This window comes from Helianthus annuus, chromosome 16, assembly GCF_002127325.2.
Source record: "Helianthus annuus cultivar XRQ/B chromosome 16, HanXRQr2.0-SUNRISE, whole genome shotgun sequence".
In the NCBI taxonomy this organism is placed as follows: domain Eukaryota; kingdom Viridiplantae; phylum Streptophyta; class Magnoliopsida; order Asterales; family Asteraceae; genus Helianthus; species Helianthus annuus.
Genome location: NC_035448.2, coordinates 152,438,069 through 152,464,041, shown reverse-complemented (window position 1 = coordinate 152,464,041; position 25,973 = coordinate 152,438,069). Strand labels below are relative to the sequence as shown.

The following is a 25,973-nucleotide window of genomic DNA, read 5'->3' as shown; positions in this document are numbered from 1 at the left end:
GACAAAGGCTTAGAAGATATTGACGTTGTCGACAACAACTCTTCATCTGACTGTCCACTTGTCATTGACTTGACCCAATACATTCAAATTGGATCTTCTCATGTTACTGCGGGTGAGCCTTCAATTGAAGTTGATCCCCCAACGGCTACCGTCGATGAAGTATTTGAGGTCGAGACTGATTGTGATGAGGTCGAGGCTGATTGTGATGAGGATGATCCCGATTATGTGGAGTCTGACTAAAAGAAAAGTTATTGTAATTTATATTGATTTGTATTTGATAAACACTTGTTTGAAATATTTATTTGAATTTGTGTTACACTTGTTGTACTTTCCCTTAATTTCTATTAGATACACATGCTGTAACATTTGTAACTTTATAGGGATTATGTTTTCGGTATTGGTTATATTCGCTTATCTGATGGCGGATGTGGCCCCCTGGGGACATGGGGGTGACGGCGCTGGTGATCCACCGCCTCCTCCTGGTGGATTTCGTGGCACGCACGAGACTGACGGTAAGTCTTTTACTAAATTATTTTGTAGTCCTTATATTTTATATATTATAAATGTTGTTAATAATTATTTTTGTTTTAATTGCAGCGGTTCCCCTAAGAGGGTTAAGGGGAAAGCCAAAAACGAGAAACTATGGCGTCTGGTAAAATCGGGGGGGGGGGGGGGGGGGGGCTGTATCGCTTACGTTTGACAGACAGGTCACATATACCCCTGTTGGTAAATCAAGAGATATGTTTTCATGGGAGGCCGGCCTGTATATGTGGCGGACCATCCCGTTCGATAAAATTGGATGGGATAACGTTGAACAACATTACAAGGATGCCCTCATGAACCACTTACGGGTAAATAAGTTATATGCATAAAATTTTATCAAATAGTTAAGCACATGCAAATCTAATTTATATATGATATTTTAACTTTTTTATTTAATTTGAAGGAAAATTTTAATTTTGATGAAGTGAAACACGATTTAGAGGCGAAAAACTTGACGGGTGGTATTAGGGTTGTGCTTATGAAGCGGTACTCTGACCGCAAGTACGAAGCTAAAAAATTATTTAAGAGCGAGGGAGGTTACAATGATATTGCGAGGGCAAAGGTATACCATCCCGTGGATATGCCCTATGATAACTAGTTGAGAACCATCGAAGGTTTCCGGGACGCAAAATATATTAAAAGAAGCAAGGCCAACACACTAGTACGCGAGAAACAACAATTCCCATACCGCGGGGGGACGTCGTCATACGGTAGCACCGCCTATAAAAATGTAATGTTTTATGTGTGTGTGCGTGTGTGTAAGGTTTTGTTTATTTAATGTCTAATCTAAGTTTAATGTTAAATAGGAGATGGATTGGGTACCTACGTATGCTAAAACCCACAAGGACAATCAAGGGAATTGGGTTGATCCGGTTGCTGAACAAAATTACGTAAGTATTTCTTTTAAGTATTATTTTCTATAACATATATATATTTATTCAACTTCATAAAATACAGCGGAACATACAACAGGCCACAGATGAATGGAGCGGTGATGGTCCTCCAATTGCCCCGTATCAGGAAGCGTTGGGTGAGCGGCGAGGATGGTACCGCGGGATGGGGCCTAAACCTTCTTCCAACACGTCCTCGAACACGTCCTCTAACATGTCGTCTTCGCAAGCTCGGACGCAAGAACCCTTTTCCGAGGTAAACTACGCAATTTATAAAATGACAAAGGAGCGCATGTTTCCTTGTTAAATATATGTTGGTAGCGTTAATTAATATGCTAATATACGTTTTGATATCTATTATTGTAGGATTTTGTTACCAGCTTGTTCCAAACGCCGTCCTTTTTGAACCAACTTAACAACTATCTTGCTTCACAAGGAAAAGGAAAAAGAAAGTCAAAAGACTACGATTCTGATAAATTATTCGATAATGAATCCGACGAAGAGTGACTTGTTGTTTTTAATGTATGATTTAATTAAACGTTGTAGGATTATAATGTAAGAATTAAACGTAGTTTTTAACTATATTACCTTTAGTATATGTTGATTATGTTCATGGCGTATGCTTGCGTTGTTTGAAATAGGCAGGTTCTGTTTTTTCGGCCGTAAAACTGGCTGGCAGCTGTATAGACAGCTGCTGCATTAAAAAAAGACATTTAGCGGCGACACCTGTCGCCGCTATTGCCCTAGAGCATCGATATTGAAAGGTTGATGTGTGAAGGGAAGCTTCATTAAAACGACGATGTTTGAACAATGATACTGGAACGATAACATGTAAACAGAATCAACAAACATTCGAACAAAGAAGTAAAATCGGAGATTAGCAGGCTGAATCACGAGAAATATGCATTTGAGAGAGAGAGATACGCTCGCAGACATAAAGAGAGAGATTTGAATGTGGAGCTAGATTGATATATCTTATTTATAGGATTAGAATATACCGTTTGAATTTTGAATTTTGAATATGGAGCCAGAATTTTGAATCTGAACAGAGGTTTACTTTGGGAACAGAGGTTTGATTATAAGGTGAAGGGCAGAGGTTTACTTTGGGAACGGAATTTTAAATGATTTTATATATTAGGCTTTATGATGTAAAAATGACATAAGAAAAGCCTTGTTGGACAGCCTCTCTAGCTGACACATTAGCTTTTTCTTATGTCATTGGGATTTCTTTTTTTATAGAAAGTATAGATAGATATAGATATAGAGTAGGAGTTGGCTACAAAGTCCAAATTTTCTAAAAAGTGTAAAAAGTCATAAAACAACATAATGTCAATCATAAAACACACCAAAATCCACAAATAATAAAATGAAAATTACTAAAACATGATATCTGTGAGTTTGTTTTGTTCTTTGGATAATTAGACTCTGATTATCGAATGATAACATTATTGTGTTTTATGTTGATTAGCATGTTGTGTTTTATATTCATAGTTCAACGATGATGTGTTTGAAGTTTTTATAGATTATTGGGGTTTGAATATGGTGTTTTAGTTATCTTCACTCTGTTCTTTGTTGGTTTATGTGTGTTTTTTGGCTTAAATTATAGTGTTTTATGACTTTTTACACTTTTTAAGAAATTTAGATTTTGTAGCTGAACCCTATTCATATAGATTACTAGCTTATATTTAGAATAATGATAGACAATTTCAATATCATCTATTTACCAGAATAAGAAATAAATTTTATTTATCAATAAAAAAATTACAAACATTATAATTTTCCCCCGGCAGTCCAAGACTCCAAATGCCCAATCTGATTTGGCTTGCAGTTTGTTTTTGTGGTGTCATAATTTTTATTTTATTGTATTTTTTTTTATTATATGACAACCACGAATTAAGAGACACATATTCGATGCTCGTAATCACAAAACAAAACGAAACGGAACTCAAACCTAAAATTTCTATCCCGAATTGGGTATTAGGAAGTTAATATGAACACAATTTGCTTACCTAAAAATATAAATTTATACAGTAGGCTCATCATTATCATGAGATGGATTGGGTACCTACGTATGCTAAAACCTACAAGGACAATCAAGGGAATTGGGTTGATCCGGTTGCTAAACAAAATTACGTAAGTATTTCTTTTAAGTATTATTTTCTATAACAAATATATATATATATATATATATATATAGGACAAAGATCCGTTTGGAACCACCCCTTATTGCGAGAACCGCGAGAACCAGTGTGAACACAAACAGTAATTCCTAAAAAAATCTAAAAAACACCCAAAAATTTTTTTTTTTATTTTTTACTATTTTTTTTGAAAAAATCGCTATATTTTGTTAATAAAAAAAATAAAAAAAAAAATTCAAAAAAAATAAAATAAAAATAATTTCGAGTAACAGTTATCCATGCACATGTGCATATGTGTCGTTTCTTTGTCAAATTCCGTAATTCATTACAAATAATAGTCAATTGCACTTTCATTTACACTACTACGTGTAATACACTATCTTTTACATTACCAATGTTAGAAATGCACATGTGCATCTATATGTATCAACAGGAAATAAGGTGTTTTGGTACACTACTTTCTCTTTCATCTATCATTCCATCCATAATACACAAGCATGCACATGTGCATTTCTGTCATTTCTTTGACAAATTCCGTAATTCATTACATATATTAGACAATTGCACTTTCACTTACACTACCATATGTAATACACTACTTTTTACATTACCAATATTAGAAATGCACATGTGCATTATATGTATCAACATGAAATAAGGTGTTTTGGTACACCACTTTGAATACACTTTCCCTTTCATCTATCATACCATCCATAATACACTACCATTACCTCCTACCATCCATAATACAATACCATTACCTCCTACCATCCATAATACAATACCATTAACAATATTTTCACTTTATTACATGTATGTAAACACCATTTATACCATCCAATCAACATACATATTACATAAAAAATTGACAACTATAACCAAACCATCAACCACTAGATATAACTAACCAAAAAACATGTATATGGGTCTACTTCTCCATTCAAAATCACAAACTTTTTGTACCAAAACACGTTATATCATGGTTATACCTAATTATGCACATGTGCATTTTGAATATTGGTAATGTAAAAAGTAGTGTGTTACTAATGGTATTTGTAAATTAAAGTGCAATTGTCTATTCCTGATAATGTATTACCGAATTTGTTGAAGTAATGATACATATGCACATGTGCATGGATAACTGTTACTCGAAAAAAAAAGTTTTTTTTTTTTTTTTTTTTTTTTTTTTATGGAACGAAATATAGCGATTTTTTGTTAAAAAATATTAAAAAAAATAAAAAAAAATTTTTGAGTGCTTTTTTGATTTTTTTTAGATTTTATTTTGTGTTCACATTGGTTCTCGCGGTTCTCGCAATAAGGGTGGTTCTCGCATGAACCTTACCCTATATATATATATATATATATACACACATATATATTTAATCATCTTCGTAAAATACAGCGAAACATACAACAGGCCACATATGAATGGAGCGGTGATGGTCCTCCAATTGCCCCGTATCAGGAAGCGTTGGGTGAGCGGCGAGGATGGTACCGCGGAATGGGTCCTAAACCTTCTTCCAACACGTCCTCGAACACGTCCTCTAACATGTCGTCTTCGCAAGCTCGGACGCAAGAACCCTTTTCCGAGGTAAACTACGCAATTTATAAAATGACAAAGAAGCGCATGTTTCCTTGTTAAATATATGTTGGTAGCGTTAATTAATATGCTAATATACGTTTTGATATCTATTATTGTAGGATTTTGTTACCAGCTTGTTCCAAACGCCGTCCTTTTTGAACCAACTTAACAACTATCTTGCTTCACAAGGAAAAGGAAAAAAGAAAGTCAAAAGACAACGATTCTGATAAATTATTCGATAATGAATCCGACGAAGAGTGAATTGTTGTTTTTAATGTATGACTTAATTAAACGTTGTAGGATTATAATGTAAGAATTAAACGTAGTTTTTAACTATATTACCTTTAGTATATGTTGATTATGTTCATGGCGTATGCTTGCGTTGTTTGAAATAGGCAGGTTCTGTTTTTTCGGCCGTAAAACTGGCTGGGCAGCTGTATAGACAGCTGCTGCATTAAAAAAAGACATTTAGCGGCGACACCTGTCGCCGCTATTGCCCTACAGCATCGATATTGAAAGGTTGATGTGTGAAGGGAAGCTTCATTAAAACGACGGTGTTTGAACAATGATACTGGAACGATAACATGTAAACAGAATCAACAAACATTCGAACAAAGAAGTATAATCGGAGATTAGCAGGCTGAATCACGAGAAATATGCATTTGAGAGAGAGAGAGATACGCTCGCAGACATAAAGAGAGAGATTTGAATGTGGAGCTAGATTGATATATCTTATTTATAGGATTAGAATATACCGTTTGAATTTTGAATTTTGAATATGGAGCCAGAATTTTGAATCTGAACAGAGGTTTACTTTGGGAACAGAGGTTTGATTATAAGGTGAAGGGCAGAGGTTTACTTTGGGAACGGAATTTTAAATGATTTTATATATTAGGCTTTATGATGTAAAAATGACATAAGAAAAGCCTTGTTGGACAGCCTCTCTAGCTGACACATTAGCTTTTTCTTATGTCATTGGGATTTCTCCTTTTATAGAAAGTATAGATAGATATAGATATAGAGTAGGAGTTGGCTACAAAGTCCAAATTTTCTAAAAAGTGTAAAAAGTCATAAAACAACATAATGTCAATCATAAAACACACCAAAATCCACAAATAATAAAATGAAAATTACTAAAACATGATATCTGTGAGTTTGTTTTGTTCTTTGGATAATTAGACTCTGATTATCGAATGATAACATTATTGTGTTTTATGTTGATTAGCATGTTGTGTTTTATATTCATAGTTCAACGATGATGTGTTTGAAGTTTTTATAGATTATTGGGGTTTGAATATGGTGTTTTAGTTATCTTCACTCTGTTCTTTGTTGGTTTATGTGTGTTTTTTGGCTTAAATTATAGTGTTTTATGACTTTTTACACTTTTTAAGAAATTTAGATTTTGTAGCTGAACCCTATTCATATAGATTACTAGCTTATATTTAGAATAATGATAGACAATTTCAATATCATCTATTTACCAGAATAAGAAATAAATTTTATTTATCAATAAAAAAATTACAAACATTATAATTTTCCCCCGGCAGTCCAAGACTCCAAATGCCCAATCTGATTTGGCTTGCAGTTTGTTTTTGTGGTGTCATAATTTTTATTTTATTGTATTTTTTTTTATTATATGACAACTACGAATTAAGAGACACATATTCGATGCTCGTAATCACAAAACGAAACGGAACTCAAACCTAAAATTTCTATCCCGAATTGGGTATTAGGAAATTAATATGAACACAATTTGCTTACCTAAAAATATAAATTTATACAGTAGGCTCATCATTATCATGAGATGGATTGGGTACCTACGTATGCTAAAACCTACAAGGACAATCAAGGGAATTGGGTTGATCCGGTTGCTGAACAAAATTACGTAAGTATTTCTTTTAAGTATTATTTTCTATAACAAATATATATATATATATATATATATATATATATATACACATATATATTTAATCATCTTCGTAAAATACAGCGAAACATACAACAGGCCACATATGAATGGAGCGGTGATGGTCCTCCAATTTCCCCGTATCAGGAAGCGTTGGGTGAGCGGCGAGGATGGTACCGCGGGATGGGTCCTAAACCTTCTTCCAACACATCCTCGAACACGTCCTCTAACATGTCGTCTTCGCAAGCTCGGACGCAAGAACCCTTTTCCGAGGTAAACTACGCAATTTATAAAATGACAAAGAAGCGCATGTTTCCTTGTTAAATATATGTTGGTAGCGTTAATTAATATGCTAATATACGTTTTGATATCTATTATTGTAGGATTTTGTTACCAGCTTGTTCCAAACGCCGTCCTTTTTGAACCAACTTAACAACTATCTTGCTTCACAAGGAAAAGGAAAAAGAAAGTCAAAAGACTACGATTCTGATAAATTATTCGATAATGAATCCGACGAAGAGTGACTTGTTGTTTTTAATGTATGACTTAATTAAACGTTGTAGGATTATAATGTAAGAATTAAACGTAGTTTTTAACTATATTACCTTTAGTATATGTTGATTATGTTCATGGCGTATGCTTGCGTTGTTTGAAATAGGCAGGTTCTGTTTTTTCGGCCGTAAAACTGGCTGGGCAGCTGTATAGACAGCTGCTGCATTAAAAAAAGACATTTAGCGGCGACACTATCGCCGCTATTGCCCTACAGCATCGATATTGAAAGGTTGATGTGTGAAGGGAAGCTTCATTAAAACGACGATGTTTGAACAATGATACTGGAACGATAACATGTAAACAGAATCAACAAACATTCGAACAAAGAAGTATAATCGGAGATTAGCAGGCTGAATCACGAGAAATATGCATTTGAGAGAGAGAGATACGCTCGCAGACAAAAAGAGAGAGATTTGAATGTGGAGCTAGATTGATATATCTTATTTATAGGATTAGAATATATCGTTTGAATTTTGAATTTTGAATATGGAGCCAGAATTTTGAATCTGAACAGAGGTTTACTTTGGGAACAGAGGTTTGATTATAAGGTGAAGGGCAGAGGTTTACTTTGGGAACGGAATTTTAAATGATTTTATATATTAGGCTTTATGATGTAAAAATGACATAAGAAAAGCCTTGTTGGACAGCCTCTCTAGCTGACACATTAGCTTTTTCTTATGTCATTGGGATTTCTCCTTTTATAGAAAGTATAGATAGATATAGATATAGAGTAGGAGTTGGCTACAAAGTCCAAATTTTCTAAAAAGTGTAAAAAGTTATAAAACAACATAATGTCAATCATAAAACACACCAAAATCCACAAATAATAAAATGAAAATTACTAAAACATGATATCTGTGAGTTTGTTTTGTTCTTTGGATAATTAGACTCTGATTATCGAATGATAACATTATTGTGTTTTATGTTGATTAGCATGTTGTGTTTTATTTCATAGTTCAACGATGATGTGTTTGAAGTTTTTATAGATTATTGGGGTTTGAATATGGTGTTTTAGTTATCTTCACTCTGTTCTTTGTTGGTTTATGTGTGTTTTTTGACTTAAATTATAGTGTTTTATGACTTTTTACACTTTTTAAGAAATTTAGATTTTGTAGCTGAACCCTATTCATATAGATTACTATCTTATATTTAGAATAATGATAGACAATTTCAATATCATCTATTTACCAGAATAAGAAATAAATTTTATTTATCAATAAAAAAATTACAAACATTATAATTTTCCCCCGGCAGTCCAAGACTCCAAATGCCCAATCTGATTTGGCTTGCAGTTTGTTTTTGTGGTGTCATAATTTTTATTTTATTTTATTTTTTTTTATTATATGACAACCACGAATTAAGAGACACATATTCGATGCTCGTAATCACAAAACAAAACGGAACTCAAACCTAAAATTTCTATCCCGAATTGGGTATTAGGAAGTTAATATGAACACAATTTGCTTACCTAAAAATATAAATTTATACAGTAGGCTCATCATTATCATGAGATGGATTGGGTACCTACGTATGCTAAAACCTACAAGGACAATCAAGGGAATTGGGTTGATCCGGTTGCTGAACAAAATTACGTAAGTATTTCTTTTAAGTATTATTTTCTATAACAAATATATATATATATATATATATATATATATATATACACATATATATTTAATCATCTTCGTAAAATACAGCGAAACATACAACAGGCCACATATGAATGGAGCGGTGATGGTCCTCCAATTGCCCCGTATCAGGAAGCGTTGGGTGAGCGGCGAGGATGGTACCGCGGGATGGGTCCTAAACCTTCTTCCAACACGTCCTCCAACACGTCCTCTAACATGTCGTCTTCGCAAGCTCGGACGCAAGAACCCTTTTCCGAGGTAAACTACGCAATTTATAAAATGACAAACGAGCGTATGTTTCCTTGTTAAATATATGTTGGTAGCGTTAATTAATATGCTAATATACGTTTTGATATCTATTATTGTAAGATTTTGTTAACAGCTTGTTCCAAACGCCGTCCTTTTTGAACCAACTTAACAACTATCTTGCTTCATAAGGAAAAGGAAAAGGAAAGTCAAAAGACTACGATTCTGATAACTTATTCGATAATGAATCCGACGAAGAGTGACTTGTTGTTTTTAATATTGTAGGATTATAATGTAAGACTTAAACGTAGTTTTTAACTATATCACCTTTAGTATATGTTGATTATGTTCATGTTTGCGTTGTTTGAAATAAGCAGGTTCTGTTTTTTCGGCCGTAAAACTGGCTGGACAGCTGTATATACAGCTGCTGCATTAAAAAAAAGACTTTTAGCGGCGATACCTGTCGCCCCTATTGCCCTACAACCATTACCGGCCATCACTAATACCGGCGACACTTTTAGCGACGACAACTGTTGTCGCTAAAGGTGAAAGATTAATACTGGCGACAAAAGCCTTTAGCGGCGACAACAGGTCAATAGCGGCCCCTAATACCGGCGACCCTTTACCGGCGGCATGTCGCCGCTAAAAGTCAATAGCGGCGACAAAAGTCATCAATACCGGTGACACCTGTCGCCGCTAAAGGTGACCCGTTCTTGTAGTGTTAGACGCAAGACATATATATTGTACATGTATAGACGTAGATTAATTAAGTATAAATGGCTTATAGCCAAGCGGTACCAAGATTGAATCATTGAAATGTATTCTTACCCATAATCTTGACGGTTTAAGTCTCTTACAGTATTATAAATTTATTAGTAGATTTAAATGGTATGTGATTTCGCTGATAATTTCATATTTAATAATACATTTTTTAATTTATAGTGATAAACCTCTGTAGAAGAATCTTACTCAAGTAGAGAATGAATGGTATCATTTATTAGTGGCTAATACAACGTTGATACTCGAAGGTCCAAAATGTTGATGAGAAAACAAAACCATTGAAACATTGTCCACTACATCAAGTTATGTTCTTTCTTTTTCGGCTAAAGTTTCTGTACAAATGGTCTTATCGTACAAAACGTACGAAAGGCATGAAAATGTGAAAAAAAATGCTGTGATATTTTCGTAATTGTGTTACCTGTAATTACTCTACAGGATCAAAATTATCCTACAAGATCAAAATTACCTTCTAAGGTCATTTTACAAAATTATCCTGCAATATCAAAATTACCCTACAAGATCATTTGTAGGATAATTTTAATAAGAGTTAATTGCCCGGATGGTCCCTATGGTTTCATGTTTTTTCACATTTAGTCCCCAACTTTTGAAAATTGCAGGTATGCTCCCTATGGTTTGTTATTTTGTTACTCGGATAGTCCCTGAGTATATGTCAGTTAGTTTGGAAATAGCTGGTATGCTCCCTATGGTTTGTCATTTTGTTTCTCGGATAGTCCCCTGAGTACATGTCAGGGGACTATCCGAGTAACAAAATGACAAACCATAGGGAGCATACCTGCTATTTCCAAAAGGTGGGGACTAAACGTGAAAAAACATGAAACCACAGGGACCATCCGAGCAATTAACTCTTTTAATAATTACTCTACGAGTAAATAATTACGAAAACGTCATCGTATTTTTTTACCTTTTTAAGTATTTCGTACGTCTTATTCGATAAAGCTATTTGTATTTGATATTTTATTTCTTTTTCACCTACTTCAACATCACCTTTGCATTATTTTTTGTTGGATCATGGAGGTGACGCTACAACATATGATTCCTTAGGTTATATTTACAATTAACCATAACGAGAATGTGTAGTATTTCTTTTTTTTAACATTTAGGTATTATTTGTTTCATAAAATGAAATAAAAAATGAGCTGAAATTGAATATAAATCACTTGAATCGTTACTTGACATTTAGTTAGTGTTTGTTTCATAATAAAATGAAATGAAAAGAGCTGAAAATTGAATATAAATCACTTGGATCATTACTTTAGATTTCAAGGAATTTATATTCAGTTACTATTTCATTTTTTTAGGGTTTTTTACATATTTCCCCTTTCTAAGCCTCCTTTTTACGTATTTCCCCAAACCAAAAAATCAATTACACATTTCCCCTTTTTTTGAGAAATTACTCAATTACCCTCAAATAAACTCATCTGCATATATCCCCAATTGTATAATCAAGAGAAATCCTACACATTTCCCCTTTTCGAAAGAAAATTCATGATTCGATTCTTGAACACCCTGTTGTAAATAAAGAAATGCCAGTAGATTGTGATATAGCATCATCAACAAATCAAATCTGCACACCATCTGAATAAAACTGAATATTACAAGTTTAAATTAAAGCAGTAACACCAAAATAGGCATATTTCAAAATCTCAAAATAACATGACAACAGAATTAGAAGTGTCATTGTTTGGGATCTGAGAAGCATGCTGCATTAGAAATGAGATAATGGAAATGAATAATGGAAAGAACCTGCGTGGCCAAATTGGTTGGTGATGGAGGGAAAGCTTTGACCGGTGTGCAAGTGAAGTTGAAAGGGGATGATGGCATCGGGAATGGATTAAGGGGGAGAAGAGGAATGGTGTGTTAAGGCCGTTGATAGATGGGGGGATGAATCTGAAAAGGATTGTAAAAGATACTGACCCAGGTAACCACTGCCTCCGATTATTATTTGCAGTCGAGGAGGGGCTAGATGCAAAACGGGTCGTGTTTGCAGGTAGGCGGGTTCAACTCGACCCGAATCCAAAACTTTTATACGAACCCGAACCCGACCTGAACCCGAAACTTGTGTCATACAAATGAACCCGAACCCGACCCAAATATTCGTGTGTTGACCCAAACACGACCCGTTCAACCCAAAATTTTTTTACACAAATTAATATATTAAATTTAAGGGATTTTTACATATTAAATTTATGATTTTGTGTGTATTGTTTGACAAGAGTAACAAGTAGAAGAACTGGGGTGATACTACATAATCTGGGTAAATATGTAATTGATTTTACATATTAGAATAGAGAAATATGTAAATATTCATTTAATAAGTCATTAAGGGTAAAATAGTCATAAATAAGATTCATTTAAATGAAAAGGGAAAATATGTAATATATATGAGTTAGGAAGGGGAAATATGTAATTGATTTTTTGATTTAGGGAAATATGTAATAAGAAGGTTTAGGAGGGGGAAATATGTAAAAATCTTTTTTTTTTTAAACATACAACACGGAATGTATTCCAGTTTCCTTCAGATTTAATTTTAATTCTATGAACACGAATACTACTTTAGTAGAATCAAGGGTCAAAAGGATGTTTTGGTGGTCAAATGGCTACTTCACAACTAAAAGGTTGAGAGTTCAAATACGACAAATTATGATGTCATAGAAAATCTAGGAATTTATGTTAAAAAAATTAGTAAAATTAGAGTGCATTATACTTCATACGTTGTTTATTTTAGACTTTATTTTTTATTAGAACTAGGATTGCGACCCGTCGTAATGCGGCGGGGATTCTTTAGTTATAACTAAGTCAATCTAGGACCCGCATGTTATGTTGGGGAAAAAATAGACGATGTAAAAACGTTCACCCACACGCGCACGTTGCGTCATGTTAACTCTCAAAATTTAGAACAAAACGTAAAAACGTTAAAACAAAGACGCACGTTGCGATGTGTTAAGTCACAAAATTTAGAACCAAGCATAAAGCGAAAAAATTGCGGAAAATGAAAACTATAAAGGACCATAGCTGAAAGTAAAAAAAGTTATGATGATAGATTGGAAAAGATAAAAAGTTTTGGGTTAAAAGTAAAAAAAAAACAAATAGTTTTGAGTTAAAAGTAATTCATGAAATACTTTTAGGTGAAAAGTAAAAAAAATCAATTTTTTCTGGAAAACCCCCAAAACCAATGTTACGACACCCATATGCATAACCATTTTTTCTTTGAAAACCTCGCAAAGCACACCCTACGTTGCGGCAGGGCGTAAAACGTTGTCAAATAATACTAATGTCACACAACCGTCATCGACCACCAACACTGACTCGACCTAGGATATGCGTGTTGCGACGAACTTGTCAAACATGGAAAAATAGAGGTAAAAACGTTGAACCACACATGCACGTTGCGTCGTATTAACTCAAAAAATTTAGAACGATACATAAAATGAAAATTTGCGAAAGATGAAAAGTATAAGTGACAAAAGTTGTGAAGTTAAATTGCAAATAATGAAAAATTTTGGGTTAAAGTTAAAAAACAAATTATGTAGGGTTAAAATTGTAAAAAAGTAAAAACCTTTGGGTTAAAAATAAAAAAATCAACTTTTTTTTTTTTGAAAAACACCCAAAGCACAATGTACAAGTGATAATGCACAAAAAAGTTGCAAACTTATATATGGAATAATTGTAAATTCGAATATTTTGTTCTAAATTAGTTCTATACTTTGGACAATTTTCAGTTACCTGTAGCTTCCCTAGTTCTTAATGAAAGGTTCGACCGCCCCATCCAGTGAAAAAATACTCACAAGAAATCCTTGAGCATATAATACAAAGAAGATAACCCGAGGAAAAACAAGTTGTTTCATAAAATACACATTGTTGGCACCCATGGCAAATAAAACAAGAACACAAAAGTCAAACTAGATACTTAGAATAAGGTTGTAACAAACCATAAAACCATATTAATCACCATGAAGATGTTATAGCAAGTAGAAACCTCAAATCCTTTATGCCCATCATGAATTACCTGCAGCAGTTATAACAAAAGATCATGAGTCATAGATTGATCTAATTAACTAGCTTATGTATTTTAAGGTTTAATAAAACACGCGTTTTCTTACACCAACTGGAGAGGGGTTTGATCTTGGCAAGAGTAACTGTTATTCGGTTGAAGATCGTTGACTTGAAGGTAGTTTCGACCATCAAATGGTTGATGAGGTGGTACAAGATCATAATCAGAACTTCCAGGCATCAAGCTCATGTGTTGCTGCTGGGATCTTTCATTTTCAGCAATCTACATATAATCAAATTGAAAAAAAAAACACCCATTAAAATATTTATAAAACCGATCGTAGATTAACAAATTTATCAATAGAGAGTATGAGAGAATTAACAAACCTTTGCTCGGAGGAACTGATTATTGTTATGCAACTCATTTTCCTGCACTTACAAGAAAGAAATATTATGAACCCTAAACATACAGAACAGTGACAGATGGATAGTATTATGGGCAAAGAATTGAAATAGATAAAATTCATTACAAAATAGAAACAAATTAAAATGGCTGAATGTCTATTTAAATTGCATAAAATCTAGTAAATTAATTTATTAAACAAGAATAAAAGCACGATAATAGAAACAAAAGTTTTTATAAATAAATAACTAAAATAAACTTGTCAAATAAATGTTGGCAAGTAAATACACCGGATCCGACCCGTGCGGATCACGTGGAAGGATAAAGATTTTCGATAATTCGACAAGGGTATAATAACGTTGTTTTGATGATACCCTAAACAACATATAATTTACTATTTATTTTTAGTTATAAGAATAAAAAAGTTTTTGAATATACTTGATTTCAGCAAACATCCATACTGAATTGTATACCAATTATAATGATCAATGCTAATGAAAGCGTGTGCATGACTTACTCGCTTTTGCATATACTCGATTTCAGCAAACAGAAGTTCATTCTGCAGATTTAGGAAAAATATATATGTCAGATTAGTGGAGATCATAAGCTTTAATCGATGTATTAAGAGGAGCATAAATTAATATCTATTACCTTTTTTGATCTGATCCTGCTAATGCCTTTCTCTAACTTGCCTTCAAGATTCTTGAGATCTTTTGCTGGCATGTTTCCTAGTGATTCACCCATGATGTTCCTATAAAATTGCCTTCTCACAAAAGGTTATCATTTTTATGCAATGAGATAAATTAATTAAAAGGTTGGTTAAACGTCCACCATTTACGTTAAATTTGCTCTCTAGTCACTAAGGTAGAGAGACGATGTGATTGATTTAGTAGGGGTAAGGGAGGTACGTTCAATAAAAATAATAGTAACGGGTAAGTTTAGCACAGCCCTTGATCAAACAGACGTGATCTTTAAAAGTTACCTGTTTTGGTTCTGAAGGTTGGCGATTTGCTGACGGAGTTTTGCAGCTTCTTGTTGGTAAAACTGCAAGAAGATATCAAACCATTTTGACCAATAAAGATTCAAGACATATTTTGCTTAAATCATGTGATTAATCAAACAAGCATGTAAAAACTTTTTGGGTTGGTAGAAGTTTTTACCTGAGCATTTGCTTCTGCAACAGAGCCACTGCTTGGTGGATCCAGGCATGCCTTTTTGTACCTATCTATGGTTCCTTTCACACTGCATTAACAACAAAACAAAAATCATGGATCACGTCATTACGGAATCTGGAACCAATTTAGTGACGCTTTACATAATATAAGTAGTAATTGTTCTTTGCATTTAAAACCGAAATATAATACAAAAAAATATATGCAGTCACAGCATAAGGTTGGGGATACCAAGAAGTTATGTTTAGAATTTTATTAGTTAAGTTTCTGTCGACTCCTACGAAGTCATGCAAGATGGTTGTAAGGCCGAAAAGCTGTGTATCAGGACCTTTTCTTCTTATCATTTTGAAAACTAATTAATCTCTCGTCTTTTATTCGGCAATTCCCACTTGCATCAGACGTTAAGGGTCCCATATGACATGTTAGTTGTCAGTCCCACCTAAGATATAGATCTAAGCAAGTTATAGTTCACGGGAGATAATTATTTTAACCGGCTAGGATTCTCTAAACATAGAACAAAAAGAATGATGGACATATAGCAGGGAAATAAATCACAAAAGTAGAATAGATAGTTCTTGGAAAGATTCTTCTTGGCATCTAGCTCGCTATACCATCATTGTCACATAATAAAATCACTCATTTCGATAAGGGGTCTGTTACTCGAATGACGACTCATATGTACATTGATCGATGAGAATGCAGAAGAAAAGTTAGTGAAGAAAATCAAGGGCGCACAACTTTTGCCCCTTTAGAATCTGAAATATTTTCTTGACGTTTCATTTGATAGCAAATCGTAACTTGTTACCAACTCATGCAATTTATTAATTGTACTATCAAATTTCTTAATCACCGTATTTAATTTCTTACTAGTTAATTTTAGGGGTGTTCATGAGCCGATCCGATCCGATCGAGGGTCTACTCGTGCTCGGATTGAATTACAACATATCCTATCCGATCGGATCGAATTTGCAAAACTGAGCACAAAAGTGATGCTCATGATCGGATTGAATTTAAATCGAGCGGACTGTTTTCGCTCGGTTTTGCTCGGTTTTTCAAAGCACCGAAATTAAAACATGTGTAGCAAAACAAAAAAAAATGAAATCAAGACTATTATAAGGTTGCGTTCAACAAAAAAAAATCCTAACTTAATTAAAACATGTCCAACACCTTACTAATAAAAGCAATACATAACTAAAATCATGATTCTAAAAATGTTCTTAACAATATCAAGAAGCACAAAATAAAGTGCGATATGTGATTATGTAATAGAGAGGACTTTAGCAAGTTATACCAAGGACTTCACCCTCATCATGAGATCGAACAATCAGATTACGAGATTGTGTTAGGAATTAAGAATTTAGGGTTAGATTTTGGTGTGTAGCAGCGGCGAGATATGCAGATCGAACATTCGAACAATCAGTTTATGTGATTGTTTTAGGAATTAGGGATTTAGGGTTAGATTTTGGTATTAACTATTAAGTTTATGCGAGAACCACCTTTATTGCGAGAACCGCGAGAACCAATGTGAACACAACCTAAAATAGTTAAAAAAAACCTAAAAAAACCTAACCCTCACCCCCCCCCCCGACCCCTAAAAAAAACCTACCCCCCCACTCCACCTCACCCCCAAGCTAAAATGCTAAAAAATAAACCCCCAAAACACCTAAAAAAATAAAAAAAAAAACACACACAATTTTTTTTAATATTTTTTTAAGTTAAAATCGCTACTTTTAGTAGCCAAAAAAAATTTTTTTTAGCTACTAAAAGTAGCAATTTTTTTATAAATTTTTTTTTTTGTGTTTTAACTATTTTTAGGTATTTTTTTGGTTGTGTTCACATTGGTTCTCGCGGTTCTCGCAATAAAGGGTGATTCCTAACGGATCTTTGTCCTATATATATATATATATATATATATATATATATATATATATATATATATTATTTAATAAAAATAATTCCAACGAAACCGATCGATCGACGAGCGAGCGGACCTTTGCTCATGCTTGGATTTAATTTGAATTGAACCGATCCGAACGGCTCTTTTACAAACTGAGCGAGAATCAAACGAGCATTTTTCGAGCGATCGTCGAGCAGTTTGGACAGCTCTAGTTAATTTAGTAACTAATCTTAAAATTTCTTTACAAGAGGGACGTCAATGAGCTAGCTAGTTTTTCAATTCTAATTCAACAATATATTATTTTTTTCTTTAAGATTATTTTGCTTCCACCTAGCGTGATATATGACGAACTGCAATTAGGTAGTGCGTCATTTTCAATCTCAAATGCCATGTTAATAAGCACATAAAGTCTAGCTCTCTTAAGAAGGTTAACATGGTCAATTCTTGATCAAGATAATCGTTTTAATTAAGCTATGAGTTCAAATCCTATATGTATTGTATTTCTAACTTCTTTTGAAAAATCAAATACTGTTTCTTCAACTCAAATCCATCTCTTTTACATTATAAACTACTTTAAAAGCTTGCTCCTAAACATGGTTCCACCACTCCAAAAATTACGTACAAACTATAAGCTTTACATGGTTTGCTTTTGTACAGAAACTAGAAAGCTAAATCCTACACACACACATATAACCGAAAATTTGGTTAGTTTAATGCCTTTTACATGTCATTAACTATAGAATAGTGACACAAACATGCAATTCAAACTCCAAAAATACAAACATTTATTGATGAATCATTTAAACATAAGTTAATAGTAAGAACAAAGTTTTCTAAAGTAGACTTTTTCAAATATATATAATATTATTTATAGGAATGGTAAAAGAAGTATGAAATTAAAAATAATATGAAACGAATGTGTAAATGTTGTTTTCAACTACAGTTTCGGGTATACATGTGCTCAATATTTATGCATATGAGATGATATATGAGTTGGGAAAACTGTTACTGTGTGTTTCATGTGTTTATGTGTGTTGTTCTACCAAGGATGTTACCATCTTTTGCTCAATGGATAGATGAAAGCTTCCCACTATACACAGTAAAAACCTATCAGTAGCAGTCAACTGTTTAATCAAAACTCAAAAGGCATTTGTGTTGTGATTTCAAGAAAACCATCAACTGAATAAAATCCCACTTTTCTCGGAAATCTTAAGGATTCTACTTATATTCCTTTTATGTATAATATTACCTTAACTTTCTCAAAAACACTGATTGGCTACTTCTGCCACGTCCCCTCTTTATGATTGGTGACACATTTCTACGGACAGATCTTTGCCACGTGTCAAAAACCCATTACCCTAAAGATAACCCCATTAACTCTCACCCTTTTACCCACCTTGGGTAGATTCAAAATTATTGCTCTGTGAACTCTGAGTCAATCAGAGCCGTCCATCTCATTGCAGCAATATTACCCTCTCTCCCCATGCATTAGAAACCCTCCCATTGGTTCCCTAAAACTTGTACTTTCTTCTCTCTCTCCCTTTACACAAATATATATGTATACATGTATATATCTATATCTATGCAAGATCTAATGGTGATGCCCTAAGTTGAGATAAATCTAACTCTTTTTAAGTTGGTCTTTCCTTAGGTTGCTGTTTCAGTTTCAACAGTTTGATAACTTTAGAAAAGTAATTATGCTGATAATTGAAAAGAAAGATCAGTATAATTGAAAAGAAAGATCAGTGTGTGCGCTTGTGTGTGTTCTTTTATTTCACTGCTGATCAAGAAATATGATCAAACTGTTTTTCTAAAAAAAATAAAAAGAAATGTGATCAAAAGGCATTTTTGATTTAAAAATGAAGTCAAGCACAAAGAAAACAAAAGTCAAGAAACTGAAAATGGAATCTGGGTTGTGACGTTATCAAAGATTTCTTTCTTGTTGAGACAAATCTTACCCATACACCTAATATTTATTTATTTTTCTTAGATTTGGATGTGGGTTTTTGATTAAAGACAAAACTTAATAATAAAGATTAAGTTTTGTTTGAGAAAAAAATGTAAGGATATTGAGAAAATTTGTAAACCCTAAATTTAAATATACAATACCTAAACGGTGCATTTAATAATATAGATATTCGGTTTGAATATAATAAAGATCTAAACCTAACCCTAATTTGTTACTTTTCTTGCTATATATAATTCTAGTAATAAACCCTAACTTTGACCAAGATCAATTATTATATATAACATACACACACATAAGAATTTTTTAATCTCGTTCATTTTGGACCCAAAAGATTCTTCTAGTTTGTGGAAAAGAAAATAAAACACTAACATAAATATTTATGATAAAAGTTCAAGATAGGTTTGCTTTGAAAAACTTGTCACACATGGACACAAAATTAAATAGGGTTACTTTATAGGAAAAGGTTATGAAGATTTGGTACAAGCCCTAATCTTGTTATGCTGAAAATCTTTTGTGACATATGAAAGATGATACTTTATCTTTTTCAATTATGTAAATAAACTGATTTGAAAACTTAATAAAGCTTTTTTGATTTTTCTTGACAAGGCTTGATGACATCTCTTTTCTCAAGAGTCCTATCGTTTTGCTTTGGTGATGTTTAACTGACATATATGTTTATTAAGGAAGTGTCAAAATGATGGAAGTCTTTAACAAATAGGAACTTGACAACATTTCTGTAGGCCTTCCCTAGCTAGGACTTGTGTATGTAATCTGTGTGTGAAAAAGTGTGTGTGTGTGTGTGTGTGTGTGTGAGAGAGAGAGAGAGAGAGAGAGAGAGAGAGAGAGAGAGAGGTTAAACAGCAATGGAGGAAGGGTAGATGGGAAGCTGATCTCAGTGTTCTGCAATACACATCCTAAATCTTTGCTTATTTGCTTACAACATATCCAATGTTTACTTTAACAACAGATCTTGTAGGTACCAAAATATGAAACAAATATTGGATCATAAAGAAGAAAAGTATTTTTAGAAAACAAAATAAAATTATAAAACAAAACATAAGCTCATTGAGGTAAAGAAACAAAGCAGAAAAGAAGAAAGACAAGTGAATCTTTGTTCTGCAACAAAAACTTCACAAACACCTCACACTTGTGTCCTTGTTCTTAAATCTTACCTCAACTCATTCACGAATACAAAAACTTTCATTCAAAAACCTTACGGCCCCAAAAATCATGAAAAATATCAAACCAAACACCATTTTTCACCAAGAACCAATGAAATAACATAAATCTTCAGTGGGTTTTCAAGATTTGCTCAAAAATTGATGCAAATATAGATGATTTAGAATTGTACCTATTGTTGGCATACTCATAGAGGCGACCGCGGCTCGAGAAGACGATAAGCGCAACCTCAGCATCACAAAGTACAGACAACTCATAAGCCTTCTTCAGCAAACCGTTGCGGCGTTTGCAAAATGTCACTTGTCGATTTGTCGTGTTTTCGATCCGTTTGATTTCGATCTTTCCCCTACCCAATTTTCTCTGTGGAGACATCTCACCTGACTCATTGGGAAAAGACATGGATACACCTGAAATCAAGCTAAAAATCATTAAAAAAGATATAGATTTTCATAAACTTCATTACAACAGTGAAATGAACAGTATCAAAAAGCCAAAAAAGTTGAAAAAAAATAAGCTCAAATTTGCCCAAACAATTTCCTGAACATCAAGATTTCCATGATCTGTTTCTTTTTTGAGATTTACAAACCAAACCAGACAACAAACTAGAAAATTTTGCATCAAATAAGTAAGTATTAAAATAACTGATTTTCAGATAGAGTTTGGCATCAATTGTCTTGAAATTCAATTGATGGGATGTATGGATGAACCGATAATTGAAGAGAGAAACTCATCTAGATTCAACCTTTTTGATCTCTCTCTGCTTTTTGAGGGTTTCCCACAAATCTGAACAGGAAAGATTGCAGAAAATGGAATGGGGAGGTGGGATGGTTGATGAGTATTTATAAAGTAGACAACGACTTTTTTGTCCTTTAAATTAATAAACGCTCTTAACCTTAATCATTATATCTTAATACCAAATATTCAATCATTTTTTTGCTATATATATTGTTCAAGACTTATAGCAAAAAAAGAAATAAAAAGCAATGTATATTCCCATGTATTAACCTCACCCAATACCCATCAAATATATATAGAGAGAGAGGGATGGACCTTTATTTGATAGAGAGAATGGTGTGTGGTAGGTGTTTGTATTTTGGGACTAAAAGTTGCAGTAGAGCAATGTGTTTCTTAGTACTTATAACACAAGAACAGTGAGTCAATGGAAGACCCTTTCCAAATAGGTTTACAATGGTGTTTGACTATAGTAGTCAAGTTGATATGGTCTTTGCAAAAGACTTGTCTCTTCCAAGTCTTAAGTGGTAAATGATTTTTATTGTTTCTTACAATTCATTAACCAAAAGAATGTAAATCATACATCTTGAAAAAGTTTGTGTAACATGTGTTTTAAGGGTAAAAGTTGAGGTATGCTTATAAAACTTTTTTTTAATTACAAAATGTATTTAATAGACTTGTAGTTTTTCTTTAAAAAGATTGTGGAGGGAATCTTGACCCTAGTACCCTTTTTGGGAACCACAAGGGTCGAACCCGCGTCACTACAACTTCCCATTTCAGTGTGACTTTCATTGGTTGCGGGTACCACTGGGCTATAAGCCAATTGGTTGTAGTTTCTTCTTTGTTATGTGTTGTAATTGTATTTTGTAGTTTTATAGAGATAAATCATGTGTGATTAATACAACTTATCATGTTTCCTTAAAGATCATATGTTGGATCAACTCCTTAGTCATGATTTTATATAATAGGCTAAAATAAATCAAATTCATTATTTATTGTCTTAAGATGAGTGTTTTCTATGATTTAAAGTTATTTCAACCCCTCTCCTTACCCCACGGTGCGTACAATAGAACAATCTATTATTTTCGCTTTTTAAGATATAACTGAGCAACAAGTATTATACCCTATGAACAAAATACACACCGATAGTGATACACTTACTAACTTATCAACGCTACACAGTGATATACTTATTGAGTTCATTGAATTTTCAAGTAATTAGAAATCATGCTCGGTATCAAATTAATTAACTACCACAGGGCCTGTAACCTAACGGAATCAAGGTGTTGAATTGTTGTTCCTCTTACAAGTGGTGAGGATTCAAGTTTTATTGAAGACAAATGAAATAGTTTTATGTGTAGTTGTAGTATGAAAAGAGAATTAAAATACTTACCTAAGATACGAAGAGAAAAAAAAATAGTTTTGGTGTTATTGTTATATATATTGACGAGGGATTATTACATATATCCCCCTATTTAGGACTCTAATTACATATTTACCCAACTCAAAATTTAAATTACATATTTCCCCTTCTCTAGTAGAAGGACAAAACTATCCTTTTAAAATACCTTCTACCTTTCACTACTCTCTCTATGAACGAATCCTCCACCTTGCATCCTCGACCCGTACGTTTTCAAATCCTCCTCCAACCACGAATCCTGACCGGCTAAGAGAACAAGCTAGGGGAATACCGACGACCAACCATGGACGTACAGTGTCGGCGACGTACAACGCCAAAAAGAAACCGAGTAGGCAGTTTGACGGTATGATCCGTCAGAACTAGTGAACCGAAAATGAACCCCTAGATCCAAACTGAAGTGGTGTTCTAGTTCTCATATTTTGGTTACCAGTTAGGTTCCGTTTGAAACCGACGACTCCGATTAAAGAATCGTTAGAACCGGTTGATATTAAACATATTTAAAACCCATATTTATATATGGACTTTCCAACTTCATACGAGTCTACGACGATTAAAATTCTTATTCCCTCCTAGGGTTGAGCAATTCACGATTCCTTACCACCAGAACTAGTGAACCGACACCGAACCACTAGATCCGAACCGAAGTGGTGTTACAGGGTTGGTTTCCGGTTCTCATATTTTGCCACAAACGGTTCCCAGTTCTCTCCGGTTAAAATTGACGGTTCCAATTAAAGAACCGCTAGAATTGGTTCAGACTTTGATTACATATCATTTGTCTTTGTGCTATCGAGGACATGTAACCACATATATATCATGCTTATCATTAAAGTCAAATGTGCAGTCGACATGTAACCCCTTTTGTATGATAAAACTATTATATTACCGATCGATATGCACTACTACAAAAAGAGACATTTGCTATGAAATTTTGTTACGGGAATAATCGGTTGCAAATTTTGCTACGAGTTAGCTACAGATTTGCTACAAACGCATTTTGCTACAATTTTGCTAAGAATATTCCGTCGCAAATGAAATCCGTAGTAAAATCCGTAGCAAATCCGTAGCAAAATTGAGGAAATAAATGTAAAAAGTATAACTTAGCAGAATCGGTAGCAAAATCCATAAGAAAACTAGGAAAATAAGTATTTAGAAATTGTTTCTTCTTTTGTATTGGCAGCCGACTTGTTAAAACTTTTGTTCTGCTAATATTATCTTGATGGACATAATTTTATTATATAATACTCTAATTTTCAACATTTCTTGTGCAATGAGAGTTGTAAGTTGTGCTTTAGTTATTTACCTTGCATTATAACTTGTAATATTTACATTTAAATTTAATTGTTGTACAACAGTTTTCTTTAAACCATGGGAGATTGGTTGGTTTTTGTAAAGTGGTATAATCCACTCCGTTCACATGTTGATGTCTATTCTTTCTAAAAGAGTTTTTGGTTGCAAGATGTTGAGAATACCTCAAAACTTCTATCTTTTTCTTTCGATGCCTTTTCTCAATTTCTCTCTCTCTCTCTTGATCCAACCTAAGATTGGGTATGTTTTCTTGTAATGTTCTATGTTTTAATTCTTACCTTCTTTTCAAGGGCTTTTCTTTAGTTAATATGACTACGGGTTTACCTTTAGTTAGTACAGAGGGCTGAATATCAACTTTTTTATTTTTAATTTTTTTGAAAACTATAGAAATAGCTTTTCATCTATTAAATCAGTTAGTACAAAGACGATTACAAACTAATGACAGATAGACGGGAACCCTACCCTGCTAAACACCATATCAAATAATTATTTTCTAGTATGTTTTTTATATTTTTGTGTTATAATTACACCTTATAGTTTTTTGAAAAAGCTAAAATGTATCTTTGATTTGATAAGTTTCGTTATCTATGTGTTTTTCTACTTCTTTTTGAGAATTTTCATGACATACATGTATCTTTGATTTTTTAAGTTCTTTATCTAAATGTTTTTTCTTGTGAACTTTTTTTGTGGATGGATTGATGCATTTTTATGACTCTAGATGTTTTTGTCAGACTTTGACCTAGAAGTCAAAACTAATATTTTTTTTTCTTCCGGACAATTTCAGCGGTTAATATAAGAAATGATTTATACAGAAAATGTTTCTAGCGTAGAGAATACCGAAAACGAAACCATGGATGAAACGTAAACCAGGAATCAAAAAGTGACAAATGGAAGCTCAAAGGTGAATGTTGGAAATATTTTGATAAATTTTTTGACAAGGAGGGGAATAGAAAATGAAAATGCAAATACTGGGAAAAATAATTGTATGGGTCAGGTAAGAACGACATATCAATATAAAAAATCAACCGGGGAAGTGATCAACCTAACTTGGTTTTTAAGAAAACTGATGATCATGGACTAAGAACATGAAAATTTGATCCGATTAAGGTTAGAAAGTTATTAGTTAAAATGATTCTTGTAGATGAGCTTTCATTCTCGTTTGTCTAATGACCAGTACGGCCAAAATCAGCTTTGAATATTCTCGTTTGTCACTCGATAGCAATAGAGTTCTATCAAAATGTGACAACCCGAACTTTCAAGGTTTGCATTACCTAAGTCCACGACCTTTTAACTAGTATCATTACATTTCATCTAACATTATACGTTGTAACTATATGTACGATATGTGAAATCTTATAAGCATGCTTGGTTATACTAGATTGTATAACGTACTTGATTTTGTTTGATTGTTATAAACAAAGGAATGAAAACTATTAGATACTTGAGTTTAACTAGTCGTACACTATTCCACGAATTGCACACTCCTTCTTCGAGCCAAACACCTCCTCTTTATCACTTGGTTGTTCTCGGCCCAGCATCCACAGCATCCACGAGCCAGAACCGGAGCCAAAACTGGGTCCGGCACATGTATTTCAAACACATACACACACAAGGTTGTAC

At 33.3% G+C, this 25,973-nt stretch overlaps 1 protein-coding gene across 2 annotated transcripts; it reads right to left on the bottom strand.

The window, feature by feature from the left end:
- Nucleotides 1-14,080: 14,080 nt before the first annotated feature.
- LOC110916889 (floral homeotic protein AGAMOUS) lies at nt 14,081-21,893 on the bottom strand. Of its 2 annotated transcripts, none has more exons than XM_022161540.2 (9): nt 21,639-21,890; nt 21,069-21,303; nt 15,840-15,921; nt 15,662-15,723; nt 15,331-15,430; nt 15,197-15,238; nt 14,664-14,705; nt 14,387-14,559; nt 14,081-14,292 (listed from the first exon to the last, which is right to left on the bottom strand). In XM_022161540.2, exons 2-9 carry the CDS (start codon nt 21,293-21,295, stop codon nt 14,289-14,291), a joined length of 732 nt encoding a protein of 243 aa, XP_022017232.1. In that variant the 5' UTR covers nt 21,296-21,303; nt 21,639-21,890; the 3' UTR covers nt 14,081-14,288. The 2 variants fall into 2 exon arrangements, with proteins under 2 accessions (XP_022017232.1, XP_022017231.1); XM_022161539.2 differs by having other exon boundaries at nt 14,104-14,292; nt 15,331-15,442; nt 21,639-21,893.
- Nucleotides 21,894-25,973: the final 4,080 nt, after the last annotated feature.

What these genes read in the sequence shown, in the direction of transcription:
- LOC110916889 (XM_022161539.2), bottom strand. Translation starts at nt 21,295, where the DNA reads ATGTCTTTTCCCAATGAGTCAGGTGAGATGTCTCCACAGAGAAAATTG. An exon ending in TATGAGTATGCCAACAATAG is followed by an intron (nt 15,922 to 21,068) that starts GTACAATTCTAA and finishes TTGTTAATGCAG; the next exon opens with TGTGAAAGGAACCATAGATA. An exon ending in TCGAGTATATGCAAAAGCGA is followed by an intron (nt 14,706 to 15,196) that starts GTAAGTCATGCA and finishes TTGTAAGTGCAG; the next exon opens with GAAAATGAGTTGCATAACAA.